The sequence below is a fragment of the Gossypium hirsutum genome, chromosome D08 (assembly GCF_007990345.1).
Source record: "Gossypium hirsutum isolate 1008001.06 chromosome D08, Gossypium_hirsutum_v2.1, whole genome shotgun sequence".
Classification (NCBI taxonomy): Eukaryota; Viridiplantae; Streptophyta; class Magnoliopsida; order Malvales; family Malvaceae; genus Gossypium; species Gossypium hirsutum.
Window position 1 is genome coordinate 56,867,386 of NC_053444.1, and position 23,035 is coordinate 56,890,420.

General features: G+C 30.8%; 3 protein-coding genes across 5 annotated transcripts; 2 read left to right on the forward strand and 1 right to left on the reverse strand.

Annotated features, from left to right (window-relative positions):
* Nucleotides 1-1,148: 1,148 nt before the first annotated feature.
* LOC121219881 (uncharacterized) lies at nt 1,149-2,532 on the forward strand. Its single transcript, XM_041098538.1, has 3 exons — nt 1,149-1,347; nt 1,615-1,832; nt 1,921-2,532. The coding sequence occupies exons 2-3, from the start codon at nt 1,662-1,664 to the stop codon at nt 2,425-2,427; spliced, it is 678 nt and encodes a 225-aa protein (XP_040954472.1). The 5' UTR covers nt 1,149-1,347; nt 1,615-1,661; the 3' UTR covers nt 2,428-2,532.
* A 1,338-nt stretch (nt 2,533-3,870) lies between these two features.
* LOC107886387 (uncharacterized) lies at nt 3,871-5,352 on the reverse strand. Of its 3 annotated transcripts, none has more exons than XM_016810334.2 (3): nt 5,089-5,352; nt 4,612-4,793; nt 3,871-4,527 (listed from the first exon to the last, which is right to left on the reverse strand). In XM_016810334.2, exons 2-3 carry the CDS (start codon nt 4,780-4,782, stop codon nt 3,985-3,987), a joined length of 714 nt encoding a protein of 237 aa, XP_016665823.1. In that variant the 5' UTR covers nt 4,783-4,793; nt 5,089-5,352; the 3' UTR covers nt 3,871-3,984. The 3 variants fall into 3 exon arrangements, with proteins under 3 accessions (XP_016665823.1, XP_040954473.1, XP_016665822.1); XM_041098539.1 differs by having other exon boundaries at nt 4,612-4,813; nt 5,089-5,237; XM_016810333.2 differs by having other exon boundaries at nt 4,612-5,240.
* A 2,097-nt stretch (nt 5,353-7,449) lies between these two features.
* On the forward strand, nt 7,450-14,782 carry LOC107937958 (uncharacterized). The gene is made up of 9 exons (XM_041098540.1): nt 7,450-7,552; nt 7,702-7,750; nt 7,889-8,035; nt 8,103-8,210; nt 13,256-13,315; nt 13,445-13,540; nt 13,631-13,684; nt 13,780-13,818; nt 13,904-14,782. The coding sequence occupies exons 3-9, from the start codon at nt 7,919-7,921 to the stop codon at nt 14,504-14,506; spliced, it is 1,077 nt and encodes a 358-aa protein (XP_040954474.1). The 5' UTR covers nt 7,450-7,552; nt 7,702-7,750; nt 7,889-7,918; the 3' UTR covers nt 14,507-14,782.
* The last annotated feature ends 8,253 nt before the right edge of the window (nt 14,783-23,035 follow it).

Genomic DNA, 23,035 nt, shown 5'->3' on the forward strand with positions numbered 1-23,035 from the left:
ATTCAATCACCCCGTAATTTGAATAAAAAAATCCAGACAAAATTAAGGGTCTACACCCGAATGCTTTTTGTTCATCTATTCATGTTTTGTTTGTATATATTTATGATTCATTACATAAGATTCTTCAAATGAAAATATCAAAATTTGTTTTGAATGATATGTGTTTTGTAATATAAATAAGTCTTACTTAGTATAATTACTAATTGGACAATTCGAAATATATGTATTGCTTTACTTCATAGTATTACTATGCTTTGATGCTATTAACATGAGTTAAATGTTGGTTATGTTGACATATTAATTGTGATGGTAATATGTTGAGTCAAGTAACTAACAAAGAGGAGAAGACACGAGAGAAAAGTATTTGTTCATGCGAAGAATGAAAGTAAAGAGAGGGAGAAAGAGACTCCTAAAGTTGATGTGAAGCACTTTTAGAGTAAGGTTGCTAGGTTGAAATAAGATTGTTGTGTCGATTCTTTAGATTGGCTCAGGCAAAATATAAGGGAGTTATTTGCGGACCTCTCCCAATGAAAGGCCATCTACAGGCTGCCCTATATCTTATCACGTGCCATGCTAAGTTGGAGGTATAACAAAATCGATTTCAATTTATGCTACCAGTTTAGCGAGGAAGGTTTATATATATTGAGATGCAGAATCATGAGTTGCCTTTGATATATTTCTGACCCATTATAATTAAGATTAATTGTGATTTTCATTCTAAATAAATTTCACTAAAGTTAATTGTGGTTTTTGTTTTAACCCACTGTTGTTGAGATTATTTGTGATTTAGACCTATGCCACTGGAATTAATTGTGACTGGAAGATCAATAATATAAATAGTTTTGAGGCCACAAATGGTTTTCTTTAGATGTCATACATATAATGAGAAATTTTTATTAGGTTATTTTATGAGAATATCTTATTCAAGATTTTTAGAATCGGATCGGTGGTCAAACAAATTCAATTAGTTTGATTAAAATGAATGAACTATGTAACATGAGTGCTTAAGTTGTAAGATTTTTATTTTAGATGCTTAAAATGAAAAAAATTTATAGTTGAGGGACTATTTATGGAATTTCCCCTTAATAGAAAGAGTAGAGAGGGGGAATGCATTATCATTTGAAAACGTGCACCATCTTGTATTCCATTGTGGGCTGGAAGTGTTGGCTCGCACGTGTGGATCCTTTAATACCAGCTCGCGTTGTAATAAGAATAGATGAATAGGAAATTTAGCGCGCGAATAGGAGTATGGCGATTACTTTCGAATGGTTTTGGTATATAAGCAGTGTAAATCTTAGACTTCCACAGCCACTTCCTCCATCTTCCTCCAAATTGCTATTGCCCAAGGTAATTTCATTCTTAGAAATTTCAATCATCTGTGGCTCATTAAATCCTGGGATTTTTCTTTATTTTTCACTTTCCCATCAATCATCGTTGGCTAAGCTAAATTTCAGTTTGCTGCTGGTCATGTTGACTTGGGTTCTCAAATTGTTTCTTTCCATCTACAAGATTCCAACTGCTTATTCAAAGTTATAAAATCATGTTATGTTAGTCCTTGGGTCTGATTGCTTTTATTTTCAGTTTGTGTTATATCTTGTGCTTAATTTTCTGCAGCAATAGATCAATGGAATGTGATACTAGTGGAAGCAGAGAACATAACAATGGCAGAAGAAAATGCAAATCATAAAGAAAAGGAAGCAACGCCTAGAAGAATGAGTGAAGAATATAGAAAGCCTAATGTGACAGAACAACACAAAAAGCTCAAAGCAGAATTAGAAGAAGAAAACGCAACGGTGTTTGAAGAGATATCTTCTGCTTCAGAACAAGGAAAGGTGCTGGGTCTCTTCTTCCCTATCTTTTAAATTTTCAACACCGGAATAAACTGTTTTATTTGGATAATTTATTCCTCTTAAACTGCAGGTTGTAGAAAAATTTATGGAGCAACTAAATGCTAATGTTAAGAGTGAAGTAGACAATTCCCACTTTGAAATCTTAGAAAAGGGTTTAGGAAAGGACCTGATAATGGTTGGGAGATTCAATGTTCCACTTCGTCTGGCTCCCATTGCACACCGAATCTATGATATTTATGGTGATATTACTGCTAGCAGTACGCAAAGTGATTGTGCAGCTAAACCTAGCTATATTCTGTTCTGTGCTGCAATCAAAGAGATGGATGATCTCAAACTAGACCAGGTCAACGAGACTAAAATATTGTTGTGGCGAGATGCAATCAACAATGCCCACAACCTTCAATTCGGAGTGGGTTTCGCCATTGAACACCTGAAACGAATTGCTCGTGCATATATTGGTTTTAAAGCAATACTAAAGACATGCTCAACAACAAAGATGGATTCGTCGAGGATTGTTTCCGTGCAGCTAAATATTTCTTGGGCATCGGTCTGTTCCATTAGTATTATTCTAGCATAAGCCATTAGCCAGGCCGCCTTTCTCTTCAATTCTCTTTTTATGTTTTTGCCTTTGTAACATCTTAGTGTCTTTCTATGTTTAATCAAATAGCATTTACGATCTTCAATTTATTCCCAAAATAACTTGTAGTATTTCTTCTTCTTACCCTAAGCTGCATGTAGATTCAGGCACTACGATGAAAATGCCAGCGTTGTTGCCCAAGGAGAGCATACAAAAATGGCTGCCCTTCCAAAAACATAACACCGTCTTTTTAGTTTATTGAGTGTGACTCTTTCTAGATCTCATTGCTATTTAACTTGAAACATACTCACAACATATTTACTTCTCATGGAGGAAAAAGGTTGATTTTCATTTAAAATTTAATTTAAAACAAAACCATATATTCACTTCAAAATTTTGATTTTATTTTGAAATTCAATTTCTGTCTTTTCTAAACTTAATAGACATATTTAAATATAAGTCAAAATTTCGCCATTCAATTAAATTAAAATTATTTTAAAATTGGATCTAAAATAAAATAAATTCTAATTTAATCTGAACAAATTTAGTTATTTTATTCTGTCTTTTAAAATAAAAAATTAATTAAACTTTAACCAAAATCCAAAATTAAATAAAAATTTCAATTTGGTCCTAAATTTAAACATGAAATTCCAAATTAACCTTAAAACTAAATCAAAATTTAATTTAGTGATTTTAAGATTAAATAAATTTTCAATTAGGTCTGAAAACTCTCAAAATCCATTCTCAGCTGATTTAAAGCTCAATCACCCCATAATTTGGATCAAGGGATCTGAAGAAAATTTGGCATCTATACCTGATTATGTTTTTTGTTCATCTATACATGTTTTGTTTGCATATATTTATATATATTGAGCCACAAAAGCATAGTTGTCGTTAATATTTTTCTGACTCATTGCAGTTAAGGTTAAATGTAATCTTCGTTCTAAATAATTGTCACTAAAGTTAATTATGTTCTAACCCATTGTTGCTGAGATTATTTATGATATAGAACAATGCAACGGAAATGAAGTGTGACTGGAAGATCAATAAAATCAATAATTTTAAGAAATTTTACTTAATTTTGTTATTTGAAATATCAATTTAGTGGAATGTCAAATTATCCAATTTTGTGTGTAAATAATTATTGTGTGGCTTACTTTTATCCTAAATTTCGATACATGTATCTTTGTTTATTCTGTAATATAAATTTTATAGAGATATAAGATTAGTGAAGTTTGGTAATTTGGATTTTGGTTTACGACGACATGCCTTGCATTGTCGTGGGATTTGTCCCAAATGGGCAGCAAGCCAACAACGGCAACATCTAAGGGTTTTCTTTTTGATAAAAAAAAGAAGGTGAGATTATGAGAAAAAGCAGTGCCTGAATCTACATGCAGCTTGGGGTAAGAAAAAGAAATACTACAACTACAAGTTGTTTAGGAATAACTTTAAGATCATAATTGCTATTTCATTAAACATAGAAAGACATTACAATGTAACAAAGACAAAGACGAAAGGCAGAAACATAAAGGTGGCATGGCTTAAGGTAGAAAATCACTAAAGGAGCAGACCGGTGCTAAGAGGCTTGCCTCTAAAATATTCAGCTTCACGTAGACAATCTTCGAGGACCTCCATATTCCCATCTACATTCTTGAGCTTGAGCATCTCTTCACCGCTTTTCCCTTCCATTGCTATGAAACCAAAATATGCACGCGCAATTTTAAAGAGGTGCTCAATGGCAAAATCCACATTGAATTGAAGGTTGAGGGCATTGTTAATTGCATCTCGCCACAACAAGAATTTAGTCTCGTTGACCTGGTCTAGTTCGAGATCATCCATCTCTTTGATGGCAGCACAGAACAGAATATAGGTAGGCTCAGCTGCAAAGTTACTTTGTGAACTGCCTGAAGTAATGTCACCAAAACCATCCTCGATTCTGTTTGCAATAGGAGCCAGGCGTAGCGGAACACTAAATTTCCCAACCGTTGTCACATCCTTCTTTAAATCCTCTTCTAAGATTTGGAAGTCTGAATAATGTACTTCACTCTTCACTTTGGCTTTAAGTTGCTCCATAAAACTTTCTACGTACTCATCATCAACCTGCAGTTTAAATCATGGAGATGCACATCAATTCTAAAGTCTAAACCCACCAAGAAGAAGCATGAAAAGAGATTTGAACAACACCTTTCCATGTTTTGAAGCAGAAGATATATTTGTGTTCGATTTGGCTGCCTTCATCTGTTTTTTGGGCTGTTCTGTCACTGTAAGCTTTTCATATTCTTCTCTTATTCTTCTTCTCTGTTCTGCATCCGATTTTGCTTTCTTTTCTTTATGGTTTAGATTTTCTTCCGTCATTCTTCTATTATCTGCCGCAGCACAGCCAGATCTCACCATATATATGATTGCCAAAAAGAAATCATAAGACAAATTTAAAAACAAAAACAGCCAGATTGAACACCATTTTACCAACCCATCTTCAATCACCAGTTTGAATCTTTGTAGACTCACTCACAGAAACAGATTCAATTAATCAAAATTTAAACAAAAAAGCAACCAACCAAGCCATGATTGATTCATAACAAACTAAAAAAATAAAAAAAAAATCAATCACTGAAGCAGAAATCATAAAAAAAGACAGGTAATTTGTAAGAATAGAATTACCTATTACTGCAAAATAAGCAAGGCCAAGATGAATTTTGAGAACAAACTTAAGACTACTACTGAATCAATAATATTCCCACACTTGTTTATATAATGGTGGATCTAAGTCTAAGTCTTGACTGAAGGAGTCGTTGGAAAGAAAAGCGCGCGCCAACAAAGAAAGAAACGCGAGAGGTGTTAAAGGGCGAGCGTGCGCTGTAAACATTTGTCCCACCAAAGATTTTATTATTGTTTTATAAAACTCTCGCGCTGCATGTTGATTGGTAGGCAGTGGGCGAAAAGTTTAATGGCTTCTTTTAACTTTCTCACTTTCAATTATTTGTTCCCTGTAAGATTTAGATGCTCGAACTCACTTTATCCTCAACTATTAATATTTAGTATAATTATAAATTTAACCCCTTATACTTGACATTTTTATCATTTTGATCTATTTTTTTGGGCATTTAAATTTAATCAAATTATATTTTAGAGAAAAGTTGACTGGACACGATACTTATGTGGTATTAATATGGATATATGTTTTAAAATAAATTTTTTTAAAATTTTAATAGTTTTATGTATTTTTTTAAACTTTTATGAACTATTAAATTTTAACTACAAACAGACAAATATATGATCCATCTTTTTATGACTTCAGCTATAAAAAACTTCAACATGGATAGGTATGATGTATTTTTTTCACGGGTCATCATTAAGTGGTTAAAGTGATATTAGAGGAAAGAAATATACAAGTAATAAACTTTTTTTTCTTGAATTCAATGATAATAATACATTAAATACAAATTTGGCGAATGCATAGTGTAACTAAAACAGTGTCTGCATGTTTTAATCTCTTTATTGGCTTGCACCTGATCGTGATTCGTGAACATAATGGAAGTCCACTATAACATGCTTTATATGACTATGAAATACTGCGTTTTGGCACAAGTTGGTGACACCAACATTGTCATAATAAATTGTAGGAGGTCTTGGTATAGGAATGTGTAGCTTAAGAAGAAGGTTTGTTTTACCCATATAGTCCCTGCAAGTTCGTTGGCAACTGCTTGATACTTGACTTAGGTCGAAGGTCGGAGTCAGACAATGGTGGGTTTCTTCTTTGAGGACCAACTTATTGGATTCAAACCAAAGTAAACAATGTAGCCAGTAATGGAGACACGATCATTTAGATTGTCGACCTAGTTAGCGTCTCTATGTGTTTAAAGATTGGTTTCTTTGTTCTTATAGTTATACGCAAACCATATTGTGTTGTGTTTTTCAGATAACGTAAAACCCTCTTAATAGCTTTCTAATGTATTTGGGATGGGGGGTGCATAAACTATGAGAGCTTATTCACAAAAAAGTAGACGTCAGGTTGCAAAAAGACAAATATTGCAATTTGCCAATCACCTGTCAATAGTGAGTAGCATCTATAAGCGATGTTCCATCATTTGTTTGAAGTGCTTATGATACTCTTATGGGTGTTTGAACTCCTTCGCTTACATTCATACCCTGTTAACCAAAAATGTAATTTGATTGTAATAAAATGAGACCATCTGAATTCTTTAATACCTTTGAGGAAATAGTGCAACTGATCGACATCTTTAATGGAAAATTGTTTAGAAATTGAGGAAATGACCTATGAGAGCTTTACATCAATTATGTCATACCATGATATAAATTGTTGTATTGGTAGAATGATATATGAAGAGCGATGTGTCAAATTTAGATTTTAAAAAAACCAAGAGAAGCAAATAGTAATATTTCCAACTCTAAATCAATCGCTGTGATTATGGAAAGGGGCACCTACAAAATTTGGACTCTAATATTACAAAATCAAAATTGCCAACTCTTAAAAAAACAAACAAACAAACAAAAAAAACCCTGATGCACCTACAAAACTTGTGGCAAATGTAAACAGTTTATAAGTGTAATTTCCCTTGAAAAGGTAAGCCATTTAAGAATATTGTGAGAAGTGAGGGAGTATTTTTAACGACTAATGATTGAATTCATCAAACAACTATTTTTTAGAATGACCTAGTTCAAAGTTAAACCGGTTAAATCAATTTTAACTCGCTAGTTTAAATATATTCTTGATTTTTTTTCAATTAATTACTTTAATTGTCAAATTTGGACACAAACAGTTAGAATTCTGAATATAGCATCATACAAGACATGATCTCTAAATTGGTAATTTGTTAACACTAATTTCTTACTAGTACATTTAAATTATAACAAATAAAAATTATTTAAAAAATTAAATTTATATTTGTGGTAATAACTCTATATGTATTTGTGTAAAATAAATTTACTTTTAGAGATAATATCATGTGTTCATAAAATTATAAATTATTTTTGGCAGTATTATGGAACCATTTATGTTGGGTTGATTTATTGGGATTAACTCTCGCGCTTCACGGTGGTCGTAGGTAGGCAGGCAGGCAGTAAGCAGGAAAAATTATTTTGAGTCGCGCGGTTCCTATCAAAGGTCCTCAAGCTTTAAGCTTTTAATCTTTTCCTTCTCTCGCGCAAGAATAAATAAATAAATATATTGCTACAGTATAGTCGTTTTAGATGTTATGTGTAGCATTGTTCTCTATATATAGATATTAATTTACATTTTGTGATTCCTAGCAGCTAAAGCTAAAGGATAAGGTGTAGTCCTAAAGCTTCTGGGTGCATCCTTGTATGTTCCTCATTCAGCTAAAGGCTAAACCCTCTTCTTGATTATTTAAGGAGGATTTCTGCTTCTTCCCTAGTTATGATCATGACGTAAAATTCCCAAACAAACTTGAAGGTCATTTATATATCCTCACTTTTGCAGCATCTACTTCGACTGCATTCCATCCAAAGCATGTCTGGAGAATCTTCTGAGCAGCCGAAGCAAAGAGGTAGACCAAGTCATTTTCTAACCGACAACCAAAAGAAGAACAAGAGAGTCACCGATCAAAAAGCTCGACAGGAAAACAGGGTTAGAGCCTTTTGCTTTCAGGTTTCAGCTTTGAATAAATGTATGACTAAAAAATCTTTACTCTCAGGACATTGTAGTGGAACTTACAAAAGCAGCCCCGATTCTCAAGCAGCTCTTGGAAGCCTTTAGCAGCATCAATGAAGGCAACTTGCTGCAGACACTTACAGATATACGGGTAAGTCATGATGCCTTATTGGTAATATATTAATACATGATAATAAATCTAAGGCTTTAACTAGTAATCAAGTTGGGTTAAAGCTTCAGTAACTGATAATACACAATCATTTTTCTTATTTACTATACTAGTATTTAAATTAAAATTATTTAAATGTATATAAATTTAAAAAAAAAGTACTTACTAATTTACGTAATAGTTTGCTCTTCTTTTTTATTTTTTATTTTTTGTTTTTGAAAGAAGTTACGTACATAGTATACATAGTTGAAAGAGACGAGTGAAGTTTGTTTGTATAAGTACCCGTGAGTGTAATTAATGAATAGTTATTTATTTATATATTTTTATAAAAATAATTAATTAATTAAAAGAAAAGTATAAAATAGTAAAAAAAACGATGTTTATTTATATAATTTATTTAAATATTTTTATTAAAAAGTAAAAATATATTTTATTTTCTTAAAAATAAAATTATAAATATATAAATATTTTTTTCTTCTTTCCTAATTAAACAGGTATCACCAAGTCCAAATAACTGAAATTTTACAATAGTATAGATAAAGATACAAAGCACAAAAAGATGACTTCAGATCCATAATTGCCCCCATAACATAAAAATTAAATATTTTTTCTAACTTTACTTATAATATTAAAAATGTCATCATCGGTTTGTATTAAAATGAAGATCCATTTGAAGACTAATTCATTTATTCATAAAATAAGATTAAATGTTGAACAAATTATGTAGGTACAAGTATCATTGAGGGAGTTAGATTGCATTTGTCACTCTTTACTTAAAAAATTGACAAAATAATTTCTGTACGTTAAATAAAAGAGTAAACTGGTCTTTTAGTTAAAAGTTTCGTCTATTTCTACTATTAAAAACTGGCCTTTATATATTACTGTTTAGTTATTCCGTCAATCATATCAATTGTAACACCCCTTACCCGAGACCGTCTCCGGAATCGAGTACGAGATGTCATCCAATTTAACTTACCGATTCGGAGCATAAAAATTTGCTTTTAAAATTAAATTCACTGTTCATAACAACACTGTCCACTTGCGCAACTGTCACTAATTTAATTATAACTTGAGTTACGAAACTCAAAATTTAAATCCGTAAATTTTACGTAAAACTAGACTCATATTCCTACTTACCATAAAATTTTCAGAATTTTTGACTTAGCACATTAGTACAGTTTATTCATTAAAGTATCCCCTGTTTCACAGCTCGACAGATCTGACCTCTTGGCGCTAAAAATCAAATATCTAATTGTACAGAATTCATATAAGGTTACCATTAATTTATTTTGAAAATAGACTCACTAAGGAATCTAAACATATAAATTATGACCTATAATTATTTCTGTACAATTTATAATGATTTTCTAAAGTTAGAACAGGGGACTTCAAAAACCATTCTGACCCTGTCTCACTAAAATTTAAATATCTCAAAATCTAAAATTCCTTTGCCTACACCGTTTCTTTCATGTAAAAATAGACTTGATAAGCTTTAATTCTATATATCATTCACCCTCTAATTCCATTTCTACTATTTATGGTGATTTTTCATATTCACATCACTGCTGCTGTAAAAGAAACTGCTTCTTTGAATTAGTTACCATTTAAACATACATAACTCCAAAACATATTCTTTAATAACTACTTCAATAGCTAACATTAGCCATATCATTTGGACATGCCCAAAATGATTAAGACTCTATACATGCCATAGTTTAAACATTTTGAAAAGCACATAATACCGAGATGGTTATGATAGTGTGATACGAGCTCCGACGGTCCACTATTCGATCAAGTTCAAATCACTATAAAACAAAGGAAAGAAAGAGATGTGTAAGCTATAAATAGCTTAGTAAGTTACATGTAAACAATAATTACTCATTTAATAATTAACACTTTTAACATATAACTAATCAAAACATTTCTTAGCAATTTCAATCACTTACACATACACAATCTTACCAATTCACTTGCATATACATTTTCACACTTAACATTTCATATTCACTTTAATTCATTATTAATCCCGTTGAACACTTGGAATATACACGGATACGTAGAGATTTAGCACATAAGTGCCACACTGATATGTAGCCGAAGCTACCACTGATATGTAGCCGAAGCTACCACTGAATGTAGCCAAAGCTACCACTGAAATGTAGCCGAAGCTACCACTGATCAATAACACTGGAAATGTCCACGGGCCTGCTCACACAAGCTGTCAGGTGTCTGCAACACATGCTAGATCACCCAGCACCCGGGACTCACTGTAACACTGTAACACTGTAACACTGGTCTCTAGTGACATGTCACTTGTATCCAATTCTATTCCTAAGTTCAACCGGGAATTTACACTTAACACTTTATTTTCAACACTTTATCACTTGAATAATTCATGAACAACTTTCCTTCCACATTCAATATTAATTCACATATCAAATATAATTCACAATTTATACAAATATAACTATTATTTACATATAACTTACCTCGGATGCAAAACGACTATTTTTGTAATTTAGTCGATAACTTTCTCTTTTCCCCGATCACTTGCACTATTTCTTCTTTCTTGATCTATATTAACACAATTTAATACATTTTATCAATATTCCATTCAAATACAATTCATACACAACATTTTGACACATTTACATTTTTCCCCATAACTTTTCAAAAATTCCACTTTTGTCCCTAAGCTCGTAAAAATAAAATTCACTAAATTCTTAAATTTCAAACTTCACTAAATCATATTTCATGCTCATAACAGGCCTCAATTTCACAAAATCACAACTTTATGCACACTTTACCATCTTTCACAATTTAGCCCTTTTTCAACATTTTTCATTGAAATTCATCTAGTAAAACTTATAATTAACACTTCAAACATTCATTATCTAACATCACTAATCAATTTACAATTATATCATGAATGGGTCAATTTTTAAACTTTAATTTCATTTAAATTAAATGGTAGAAACATGAAATTCAAGCTTCAATAAGCATAAAAATACGAAAATAATTAAAAACGGGGCAAGAAATCACTTACAATTGAGCTTAGGAAAATCAAAACCCTTAACTATGGTAACCTGAAACTTTCGGCAGCAAGCTTCTGATTTTTGAAGAAGATGGACACTTATTTTCTCTTTATTTTGTCTTTTACCCAATTTGGACAAAAATGCCCTTGACCCATTACTTAGATATTTTTCTAGAAATACCCTTTTGTGTCCATAACACTAATTTATGGTCTAATTGCCACATAAACACTTCCAATTTCATGCAATAATTCAATTAAATCATTTAATCACTAATTAGACACACTTTGCATTTTTCTCAATTTAGTCCTAAAAATTCAATTAAGCACTAAAGCATTAAAATTTCCTATCCATATTTTCACACAATATTTCAATCAATCAGTAACTAATAAAAATTTATAAAATTAAACTATTTCACTTTGGATTTGTGGTTACGAAACTACTATTCCGATTAGGCCCTATTTCAGGCTATCACATCAATTTTTAACAGAAAGGATCCGAAACTAATTTATCGATGTTTTGAATAAATAAAATAAAATGCAACTTGATTTTTGGTACACCTATCTCCATCAACTTTTTATGAATTTATGTACAAAAAATTGTGTGTTTTTGGTTGAAAACATGTGCCCTTATTTTTTAACTGCTCAACTTCCACTAAAAGTTTTTGTCCATTTTATCTCTATAGATGAAATTTTATTGTTTAAGAACATTTCTTCTTCTTTTTTTCCTTAAGAAAAAGAGAGACTTGGGGTTGACTTTTGACTTTGTGAAGGTAACATTTTTGCTTTGGATCTAACAAAGTTTTGTCATGGTGAAATAAATATGTAGCAGTACATACGTGTCCTTTTCTACCTAACCATAATTCAATTTATAAGTTCTCAAATGGTTAGAATTAAAATTGAATCAACATTTTCAATATAATTTATTAATGGTTTAATTCATGATTTAGTATATTCGTTTTCTCATTTTCATATTTAAACTATTTTTTTTGTTCTATTTATTAGATTTTTTTAATCCATTTATTTACAGACGTTTAAAAAGAATTCTTATAGCCAATCACAAAATGTCACGTGGCTTCTTTATGTAAAATAAATAATTATTTAGAAAATATATATAATCTAGAAATAAATTATAAAAATAAAATTTATAAAAAAATACGGTAATTGAAAAGAAATTAGTTGAAATAAATAATATTATTAAAAAAATGTAAAAACAAATTTGTAAAAAATGTTCAAAAAAAAGGTTTGTAAATAATTTTTTTATAAAAGTCTAAAATATAAAATTTTAAAAAGTATTTAAATTTCAATTTTTTTTCAATTACTTGAAATTTAAATACCTTTTTAAATTTTATATATTTTATTTTGAATTTTTAAAATTTATATAAAAAATATTTTTAAACTTTTCCTTAAAATTTTTTATATTTTTTATCAATATAATATGTATAATATTTTTTAAAATGACACGTGGCGTGTTCTAATAGCGCCACATGGATGTTCAAAATTAAAAGTGTTCTTTAATATCTAAATATTTAATATATTTAAATTTAATTTTTTTTATTTTAAATAAACCTAATTGTCACGTGGCATTTTTTTTATTGGCCAAAACATGTCACGTGACGTTTTTTCATTAGTCAAAGTTGTCTAATAGTGTTCTTTTCTAGCATAGACCAAAAATGGAGAAAATTGATACTTTAGATATCAAAATGAGAAAATAAGTATACTTTAGATGCTTAATCGTGAATTTAGTTAAAATAATTATAGAGGTAATCAAGATGTAACTTTTGAATTGCCTAAATAGTTTAATGAAATTGAAATAACTAAAATTATTTTAGTCCAATTTTCTAGTTATCTAATTATTATTTTTATTATTTGAAGGGCGCAACCTAATGAAAATTTACAAATATTATTAAATGGAATAGCAACAAAAAATAAATTAATTATTTCGATGTCTATGTGATTATAAAATATTGAAAAATCTTTCCTCATTTACATAAAGGATACAATAGCGAGATGGAATGAAGGGGGAAATAGTATGCGGTGCATTCAGGAGGTTAAAGTACGTATACTGCAATTTCCACATTTATAATCACTTTTATTGTACTGTAATGAAAAGATACTTAAATAAAAAAATAGAATCCAAGACTATGGCAGTAATATTTCTTTTCTCCCTGATTTATATGTGAAGGACGCAATACGCGAGGCAGTAAGCGCAGCAGTAAGCAAGGCAGTAAGCGAGGCATCGCCTCTTCGAAATGACTTGCGGAACGTTATGCAGACTGTGGTAGGAGAAAGATTTTTCATATTTTGTCCTGATTTTTATATTTCCTTCCCAAATCCCAGTGTTAATTTGTTTTCTATTCTATAAGCGAAGCCCTCGTTTGAATGGGATGATCCATACAATCAGAATCTTGTGCTTGCTGGCCAGGTAACCAAACGTTTTCACCATTATCATTTGTTAATGCATTTTTTCAAACTTCATTTGTTTATTTCTTTTAACTAAATTTGCAACAAAATATTCAGGACGACGTCCCTATTGATTTCGATCTACTTAACGGGCCGGTATGAAATCCTTTTCCTTTAGCCTGCAATATTCACTGATTATTATTTAAATAGAATCCTAATTTGAACCCACCATCATGTTCAGATTCTAAACTCCCCGGCCGGGACTAACATTATGTTTTCAACAAGTGATGAGAATGGAGAAAAGTTTGATGCTGAGCAAGTGACAATATTTCTCCAGGAATGTGATGGTAATACTAAAAGAAATGTACAATATTCAAACTTCAATGGGTTGGAAGAGGAATTGAACAAAGTGGAGCACGGTTGCTTTCCTTCTTTTCTGGATCCTATAATTCAGAAAATAAAGGATACACATGGGAATATTACAGAAAATAGCAAACTCAGCGACTGTGCAGCTCATCCTACGCTTGTCATGTTCTATACCACGATAAAGGAGATGAATGAGGTGAAAGAGGTAAAGGATTTTGACATAACTAAGTTGAAAGTTTGGAGAGATGCAATCTGTGATGCTCTGCAGATCAATATGGAGGTTGAATTTGCAAAAAAGCACTTGATCAACATTGCTTATGCTTATTTTGCTTCAAAGACAATTGATTATGATGAAAAAAAGCAATTAGAGGAGAAGTTGGGGCGGATATCTACGATGATTGAACTGCATAACAAGTGTCAATCTGAAGCCAAATCATTTTTCAGTGACAAGCCTCTTAACACGGCTCTTTTCGAATAGTCTTTACTTGCTATATATGTAATAATCTTAGCATTAGGCATTGTCTTTGGCTTTCGTTGAGAAAGGATGATATGAAACTGTGATCTCGCGTTATCCCTATCCCTTACAAAATTAGATTTTTTTTCCTGATTTTCAACTTTTTTTCTTTTGAAAAAATTCAAATCCAACAAAAAATACTAAAAATCAGGAAGAAAAATCCAATTTGTCGTGTTTCTATTAAAAATGGATAAAGAGGGCATGGAATAATAGTTTCATACAATCATTTCTCGGCTTTCATTTTAGTCTACTTAATACCAATAACTTCTAACATCATTTTAGTTATTATTATTATTTTGTTTTGTTACTTAAGCCTCATTATCTTATTCCTATCTGATTTTTCAGTTCCATCCGAATTAGTTATGCAGCCTCTTTATTTTTTAAATGGATTGATATACACATACATAAGCAAAATGCTAATAACACAAACACATGCTCTTTATTGTCTAAAATGTATTAATTCTCTCAAAATGCTTTTTATGCTCCAACTCAATAGCAATTTCTTGAGCAAGTTTCACATCGCTGTAAGAGGGCAGTGTCCGTACAGTCTCAAAAGTTCCAAGACGATTCGAAATTTGTTTCAAAAGAGAAGACTGAGTTAACTCGATTACTCTAGATCGAATCCTAATATAATGCAGAGCAAACAAATTCCATATTGAAAATATTTTCGTCTCTTTACTAATAGCTTTCGTTCACATCAAAAAGAAATATTACATAAGATTAATGTGGAAACTTTGATTCTCAATACATTCTCTCTCTGATTTGCTGATTCAAGCTACTTGGACATGACAGGTTATTGTTAGAGAGGGAGGGGCACAAGGTTGAAACTATAAGCTAAGTACTTTGAATGAGAATCATGTGACAAATGGTTTGTCTGCGTCTACATGGAAATCAGAATGGTGAGAGTTTGGTAGTTTCCCACTAAACCAACCCTAGGTCAGTCATTTTTCTTTGTCCCCCCTTTGGCTATGATCTTAAGGCCTGCGATATCCATGTTTGAACAGCTTGTTGCTGAAACTATGAAGAGTTGTCTAAAGAAAGAATTATATTTATACAATCAATACATAAACATATCATGTTTAGAAAACACACCACAATGGAGTCTAGTTTATTGATGATATATTATTAGATTTGGATGATCACTCTTTTGTCAATAAAGTTCATTTTAAACATGACCTTTCTTGACATCATTCAAGAGCTTGATTTTTACGTAAAAGGGTTGACTTAATTCATCCCACATAGACGTTTGAACCTTGAGTCCAATTAGGTGTGCTAACCCCAGAAATTCATAGATTGCTGCAGAACTGAGTGGGGAAATTTTCTTCAAGAGGGGTCAAAGAAATGACACTTACACAGCACGCCGATGTAGACCGACATGAAAAGAAACCCATTGAACCACATCAGCTGTGACATGGAAACCATTTAGGCTTAGGGACCCGCCACGCACTAGTTGGCATCAATTTTAGTGGAAATAGCATGGTAATAAAATAACCTTTGCGTTAAAGACAACTTGCAGTTCCTGTTCTATTGACCATAAGTCATACAAATGAAGTTACAGGTGTAAAAGTTGTTTAATGATACCAATATTTTATGTTCTAATCTCTTCCTTTCATTAAGAAGAAAGAAACATGCATAGTGTTGTTTCCTTGCACTGCACCCAGTACTCTATATATATATATGTACGTATAGTGTTAGACATATGAATGGTCTTGTGGTGATATCTTGTTGGTTCCTAGAACTGGTATTACTTTTAGGTAAATGCAAAGGGCAGACAAAGAGAATTTTTCTTATTGGTACTTGTTAGATTCTCCCACATTTCAGTTTCATGCTAAAGTTTGTAGAAAGCAATCAGTCAGTTGAAGCGAAAGCAACAACTCTGGAAGTGCTCCACTTACTTTTATGTATTCCCCGTTTGATTTCTAGCTTTTGTTGTTATCTCACTAAGAGAATGACATACCCAAACTACTTTCAATTTCTCCTTCCATTTTTCAGTTTTTGATTGTTATATCGTCAATTAAACACCTTTGGATCATCTAAGGGGAGTATCTAAATTCTTGAATTTGACATTAATTAATCATATTAAGCCTTGGGTTTTATGAATTCTTTATTATTAATTATTAAGATATGATTTGATGGGAAGATTAAGGTTTTAGAAACTTTGAAATTTCATCATGTTTGAGTCTGATCTTATGTAAATATGGAGGTTATCTGTGGGGCGTGCCTTGCACTTTTGTGTAAACCAAAGACAAAACAAAATCAACGTCACGATAAGGAGGAGCACAACGTCGCGACGACAAGACGAACGACTTCCTGACGAGGTGATATATGTCACGACGTGGCGACGTTTATTCAACTTAAACCGGGTTTTTTCTCCTAGTTAAACTCTAATATCTTTTCTCAACTGAACTCTGATTATTCTAGGGATATCTTAGTCATAAATTCACATGAATTTCGACCTATAAAAAGGCCTTAGTAACCTTAGAATTGACATATTCATCACATTAAGATTAAGAGAATATTAAGAGAGCTTTTAAGGGAATTTCGTGTTTTAGCTAGAGAGCTTTGTTTTTCCGAGGTTCAGGGTATTTTTGTTTTGGTTATCTCCATATTGTACAATTTCAAATTATTTGCTCATTTAGTGAAATCTACTTTGCTCATGGTTTTTATCCTCTTCGAAGGAGTTTTCCACGTGTAAAATATTTGTGTTCGATCTTCTCTACTTTTCTTGTTCGTCGTTGATAGAGGTTGATCCCAACATTATTTCTAAATTTATTTTAATTAATTTTTTGGTTAAGTATTTGTAATGTTTGATTCTTATTGAAAATGTTGGTATAGCTTTAAATTTAAAAGAAAAAAAAGAAAGAATTATTACTCTAAAGAATTTAAAATATTTCAAAATATCTTTGTAAGTAGAATTATATTAATTTTTCTTGTGAAATATTCTCTTCTATGGTAATTGTAACAATAATCTCAAATAATTTCTTTCTTCTTCTTACTTGTCGATGTATAACCACATATCATACGCTATAGAAAATTCTTGGAGGTGTTGGGTTTGGCCTAGGAACGGAAGATTAGGTGACTCGTGAATCCAACAAATTAGTTTATAATAATTTATGGAGGAAATTATCACATTTTCGCAAGTCAATTAGATGCGAAATCTAAAAATTGACTTTTGCTCATACTTGCACAACAAGTTTTGTTTTTTGTTGGAAGCCCTTTCTTTTTTTTTAAGGATTTGCTTAGCTGTCTAGTAGCAAGTAAGAGTATTTGTGATATAGATTAAAAAAGAGAGAGCAAGAAATAAAAAAAAATTCTACTAATCAGTATTTGTGAGCCGGACTTTCTTGTATTCTTGTATTAGATCTAAAGGTATTTTCTTGACCTAACTACAAAGAAGATGAATCGACTTCTTTTTCTTTTCTATTCTTGTTTTGCCACTCTATTTTTGTAAATAATGTTTATAATGATTGATATGAATCAAAAAAATTCAATTGTTATTTTTGCTTAGCCCCTCTCATTTAAAAATTGAAACTTAGGTAACTACTCTACAAACATATGTATATAAAGAGCATATTTCAGTTAGCTCTTTCATGCTTAAAATAACTAGTTATTTTAGTTTTTTACTAGTGACTTTAGCTATAACTTCAACTTTATTTATTAGTCTGAGTAAAATAAGACTTATTTGAAAATTAATTGAATGAACGAACAATTCATAAAAACAAAACTTTAGATCATATTTCATATATTTTATAGCTCCTTAACGTGTTAATTATCAATTATTAGTTATTGATATTCATGAGTAATAGAAATTAATATTTAGGGATAAATATTAACTTTCTTTTTCTCATTTCAAATAAATTGATTTGATTGAAGTTTTTCTATTTGGAATCATCTTAGGTCTAATTCCTTTTCCTTTAAATGGATTATTCATAACCGCATATTTACAATATAGACATGGTGATGAGTTAGTGTAACAGCCCGATTTTGACTCTAATTGGACATAGTGGTTTCGGGACCACAAATCCGAGTCTGAAAAATATTTTAATATTATTTTGTGTGTTTATGATGTGTGAATTTAAATGTGTGTGAAAGTTTCGTGAATTAATTTTGTTGTTTATGTGTTTAATTGACAAAAGTATCAAATTGCATAAAATGTGAAGTTTGATTATTAAGGTGTAAAGTGCTTATTTGATGGTGGCTTTTAAATATGAGGTTCTTAAAGGGCAATTAGCCATTTTAAAAGATAGTGGACGGCAATAATAGTTAATATATACTTTTTATATATTAAATATAAAGTTATAATAGTAATAGTATAATATTATATTATTATATCATTAAAACATAAAAGAAATAAGTTTTCTTTCTTTCTTCATTGTTTGTATCACCGAAACAAAAGAAAGAAACTTTGTTCTTCAAGCTTTAGCATTCGGCCATCTTAGGGATTTCAATTCAAGGTTAATTTGATTTTAGTTTTTGATAATTTTTACGTTTTTGAGATCGTTGCTTTGAATACTTCAAAACCCATGTCTTAATTTTGTGAATTGATGAATATTTTGAATTATGCCATTGATGAATATTTGTGTTTTGGGATGTTTGATGATGAATAATGGAAGATATGTCTTAGATTAACATGTTTTGTCTTGGGATTTTGATGAATTTGAGTATTTAGGGCTAAATTGTGAAAATAAATTTTTGAGGGACTAAAATGTGAAATAAATGCAATATGTGGACTTGTATGAGAACCATGAATATTCGGCCCTTGTGTGTTATGGGCAAATTTTGTGTATTTGGTGTTTTGTGCAAAAAGGACTAAATTGCAAAAAGTGCAAAATATTAGGGGCAAAATGGTAATTTTCCCATTTATGTATTGTTGGACTCAAATGAATGTTTTGATGAATAAAAAGGTTAAATTTGACTATGTTTAGATCAAGGAACGAAGAAAACGAATTTGGATCGGGGGAAGTCGAAGGTAATCGAATAGTCGATCGTGTTTGCTGATATCCGAGGTAAGTCTATTAGCAACTAAAAGTTATTAAGTTAATATTTATACATGCATACTAATTTTATCTTATGATTGAGCTATAATTTAAAGTATAATAGTTGAATAAACTTTGGACTATAGATATTGTATATAACATGTTCGAATATACAAGTATGATCTTGTATAAATTATTGGATTAAACAAAGGTATGTATAAGATATAGGTATATATATATATATATGGTTTGAATGATTATATAAGTATGTATATATATATATAAAGTCGAATAAGCATGCAAATATACATGTATGCGTTGTGTATTGAATTTAGTTATGTCATTATATAAGTATGCGAGGATTGATTGTGCATTTATATATGTACAAGTTTTTGTTTTGAAATTGAGTATGAAATTATATATTCATATGGTAGATTCGAATATGTATAAATGCACATGTATAAATTCTTGAATCGAAATTTGGTATGGAATTATATATGTATGTGAAAGTTTCGATTTTGTATGTATATTCACGTAAAAGTTTTTGAATGGTAGTGAAGATATGAAATTGTTAGTTTGAATTATTATAAAGTGATTGAATATAATACAGACGTTACGTCTAGCAGGCTAAATGCCGGTGATACATTTCAGACTATATGTCTAGCAGGCTTAATGCCGGTGATACATTTCAGACTATATGTCTAGCAGGCTAAGTGCCGGTGTACTGAATCAGGCTTTAAGCCTAGCAGGCAAAATGCCGGTGAATCTGTTTAAATTGTGTTAGAATATGCAATGGATATATCTATGATTTGTGATTATATGAAATCGATGAATACATATGTACATTAGATATATGTGATTGCTGAATTTATAAATGCATATGGTGATATGTGGTAGTTAAACATATATATATTGAGCCTATGTGTTTGATAATTAATCATGTATGCATTTGAGATATATATATATATGTGTGTATTTCGAATGTATGTGTTACCTAGGTATTCAGGTATAAATTCATAGTGGGTATATTTATATATAAACAAATATAAGATGTGATTGATGTATATATATTTGTGTTAGATTTGAATTGATTTAGAACATACCATGAGTGTACATATACAATCGGTTTGATATGTATATAATATGTATATATATGCTCGGTGGTATACATTCAATTGTAATGTTGTTTTGTATAATATATATATTAAACTGAATTCATCCGACAGGTATACATATCTGACTATAAATGAAATGGTCTGAGTAGAATAATGTATGAATGTTAGTTGGTTGTGTTAGTTGAAATTTCAGTAGAATAGATTAAAAAGGTTATAATAATTATGTGTTTATAATTATACATTTAGTTATGCTGGAGACTTACTAAGCTATAAAAGCTTACTTCGTTTGCTTTCGTTCATTCGTTTTTATAGATTTGGAGACGCGTTACGAGCTCGAGGATCATCAACACAGTCCATCACACTATCGACTTCTTTTGGTATTTTGTTAAATATTTGAACTCGATCTTATGGCATGTATAGGCTTGATAATGTTTTGGTTAGTTTTGAATCCTATATTGTAAATAGCAATGGGAAAAGAGTTTAGTTTCCATGCTGGAATTTGATTATATATGTTCATGAATTGGACTTGCATTTGGAATTAGATATTAAAGTTATGTTTATGTGAGCTTGGTTTCGTAATGCCTCGTAACCCTGATTAGGCGACGGAGACGGGTTAGGGGTGTTACAGTTAGACCTTTGATTAATTAACATACTTTTTTTTGGATTAGTTAACGTCTCTCTTTTGACTGACCCCTTTAATTTTATAATTTTAATTTAATTAATTTAATAATTTAATTCAAAGAGGTCAATTTTGAATTGTTGTTCAATTTTTTTTTCAATTCAGTGTAATTTTTGACCTAATAAGAGCTGAATAGAGGTGATCATGGGCCGGGCGGCCCGCCCGAAATATGAGAGGGTTTGGGTAAAAATATAGGCCCGAAATATGAGTTTGGGCAAAAAATGAGGCCCGTTTAGAAAATGGGTCGGGCCTCGGGCACCACTTTTTTGGCCCGGGCCCGGCCCAGCCCGAATATATAATAAATATTTATTTTTTATTTTTTAAATTTTAAAATATTTTTAAAATACTTTTCATTTTTTTATTTTTAAAATAATTTTTTTGGTGTTTATTAAAAAAATGAGTCAGGCCGGGTCGGGCTTGGACAAAATTTTAGACCCATATTTCGAGCCGGGTCGGGCTCGGGCCTAGGACGCGGGCCGAAATTTTTTCCTGGGCCTGACCCGGCCCATGATCACCTCTAGAGCTGAATCACGCTCTGTAGGATTTGAACCTACAAAATTGAGTTTTGGAAACCCATATTCTACCTGACTAAACTAGAGCGATTCCTTATCATAATAAACAAGATTGTAAAAAAGAGGTTTCTTTTATTTTATAATTAACGCCAATCTATCGCGCACACCTATAATATCATATATAAAATGATAAAATGATAGATTATGTATGCTTAATTTTAATCAATCTAAAACGACTCTCTTGTTACTATTTAAAAGAGCAGTAATAAGTAGGGATGACAGAATTTGAACCCGTGGCATTTTGTACCCAAAACAAATGCGCTACCAAGCTACGCTACATCTAAGGGTGAATCTAGGGGGCTGGCAGGGGCCCCGATCCCTCCTAAAATGGAAAATTTTTCATTTTAGCCATTTAAAATTTTAAATTAGTAAAGGTAAAATTACACTTTGGCCCCTAAAAATGATAAAATTTTGATTTAATAATTTAAAAATTACTTTTTTACTGTCGTAAAAATTACAATTTAATTTCGACCCCTGCTAAAAAAATTTTCTAGCATCACCCCTGGCTACATCCCTTTCAATTGGCCTACAATGTCATTGTAAAGAATTGCTATCTTGTTTTCCACTACCTTATTTCATCTATTGGTATATTAAAATTATCTTTCCATTTCCTCTTTTTGGTCTCATATCATATAAACAACCATATAATGAATAATAAATGAATATTTTTAGAGGGAATTCTTAGGCAGTAAGGGACCTATTTTGTTTTGTTGTTTTAAGAAAGGGAAAATATTATTTATCGAATCATTGTACATTTGAATTTTGAATTTTGAATTAGGAATTTTGGGTAAAAATAAACAAATACAAGTGGTCTTTTTATATATGTATTACCATAATGTAATACGATAAAGGAGGATTTTAAATGTGAGATCCAAAAATATATCTTTTCGTAGCACTAGTACTAAATACTTTCTAATTCGATTCTTTAGCGGGTTTATTGATAGAGGTCAATCGTTTCTTCCCAGATGCGTTAACATTTCCTTTTTTTTTATAATTTTGGTTATTGCTACGAGACAGAGCGAAAAAGATTAGATCGAGATTCAATCAAATATTTGTGACCACTCTCTCACCCCTATTTTATTTTTATTTTAGTTTTTTTAAGAATTATATAAGAATTAGATAAAATAAATAAGGAAGGTAGAACGAAAAAA

Bases quoted from the DNA above. Each gene is read 5' to 3' on its own strand.
- LOC107937958 (XM_041098540.1), top strand. From the start codon at position 7,919: ATGTCTGGAGAATCTTCTGAGCAGCCGAAGCAAAGAGGTAGACCAAGT. The intron at 8,036-8,102 runs GTTAGAGCCTTT...CTTTACTCTCAG, and splicing joins AAGCTCGACAGGAAAACAGG to GACATTGTAGTGGAACTTAC. The intron at 8,211-13,255 runs GTAAGTCATGAT...ATTTACATAAAG, and splicing joins AGACACTTACAGATATACGG to GATACAATAGCGAGATGGAA.
- LOC121219881 (XM_041098538.1), top strand. From the start codon at position 1,662: ATGGCAGAAGAAAATGCAAATCATAAAGAAAAGGAAGCAACGCCTAGA. The intron at 1,833-1,920 runs GTGCTGGGTCTC...CTTAAACTGCAG, and splicing joins CTGCTTCAGAACAAGGAAAG to GTTGTAGAAAAATTTATGGA.
- LOC107886387 (XM_016810333.2), bottom strand. From the start codon at position 4,821: ATGGTGAGATCTGGCTGTGCTGCGGCAGATAATAGAAGAATGACGGAA. The intron at 4,528-4,611 runs GTGTTGTTCAAA...TTTAAACTGCAG, and splicing joins CTGCTTCAAAACATGGAAAG to GTTGATGATGAGTACGTAGA.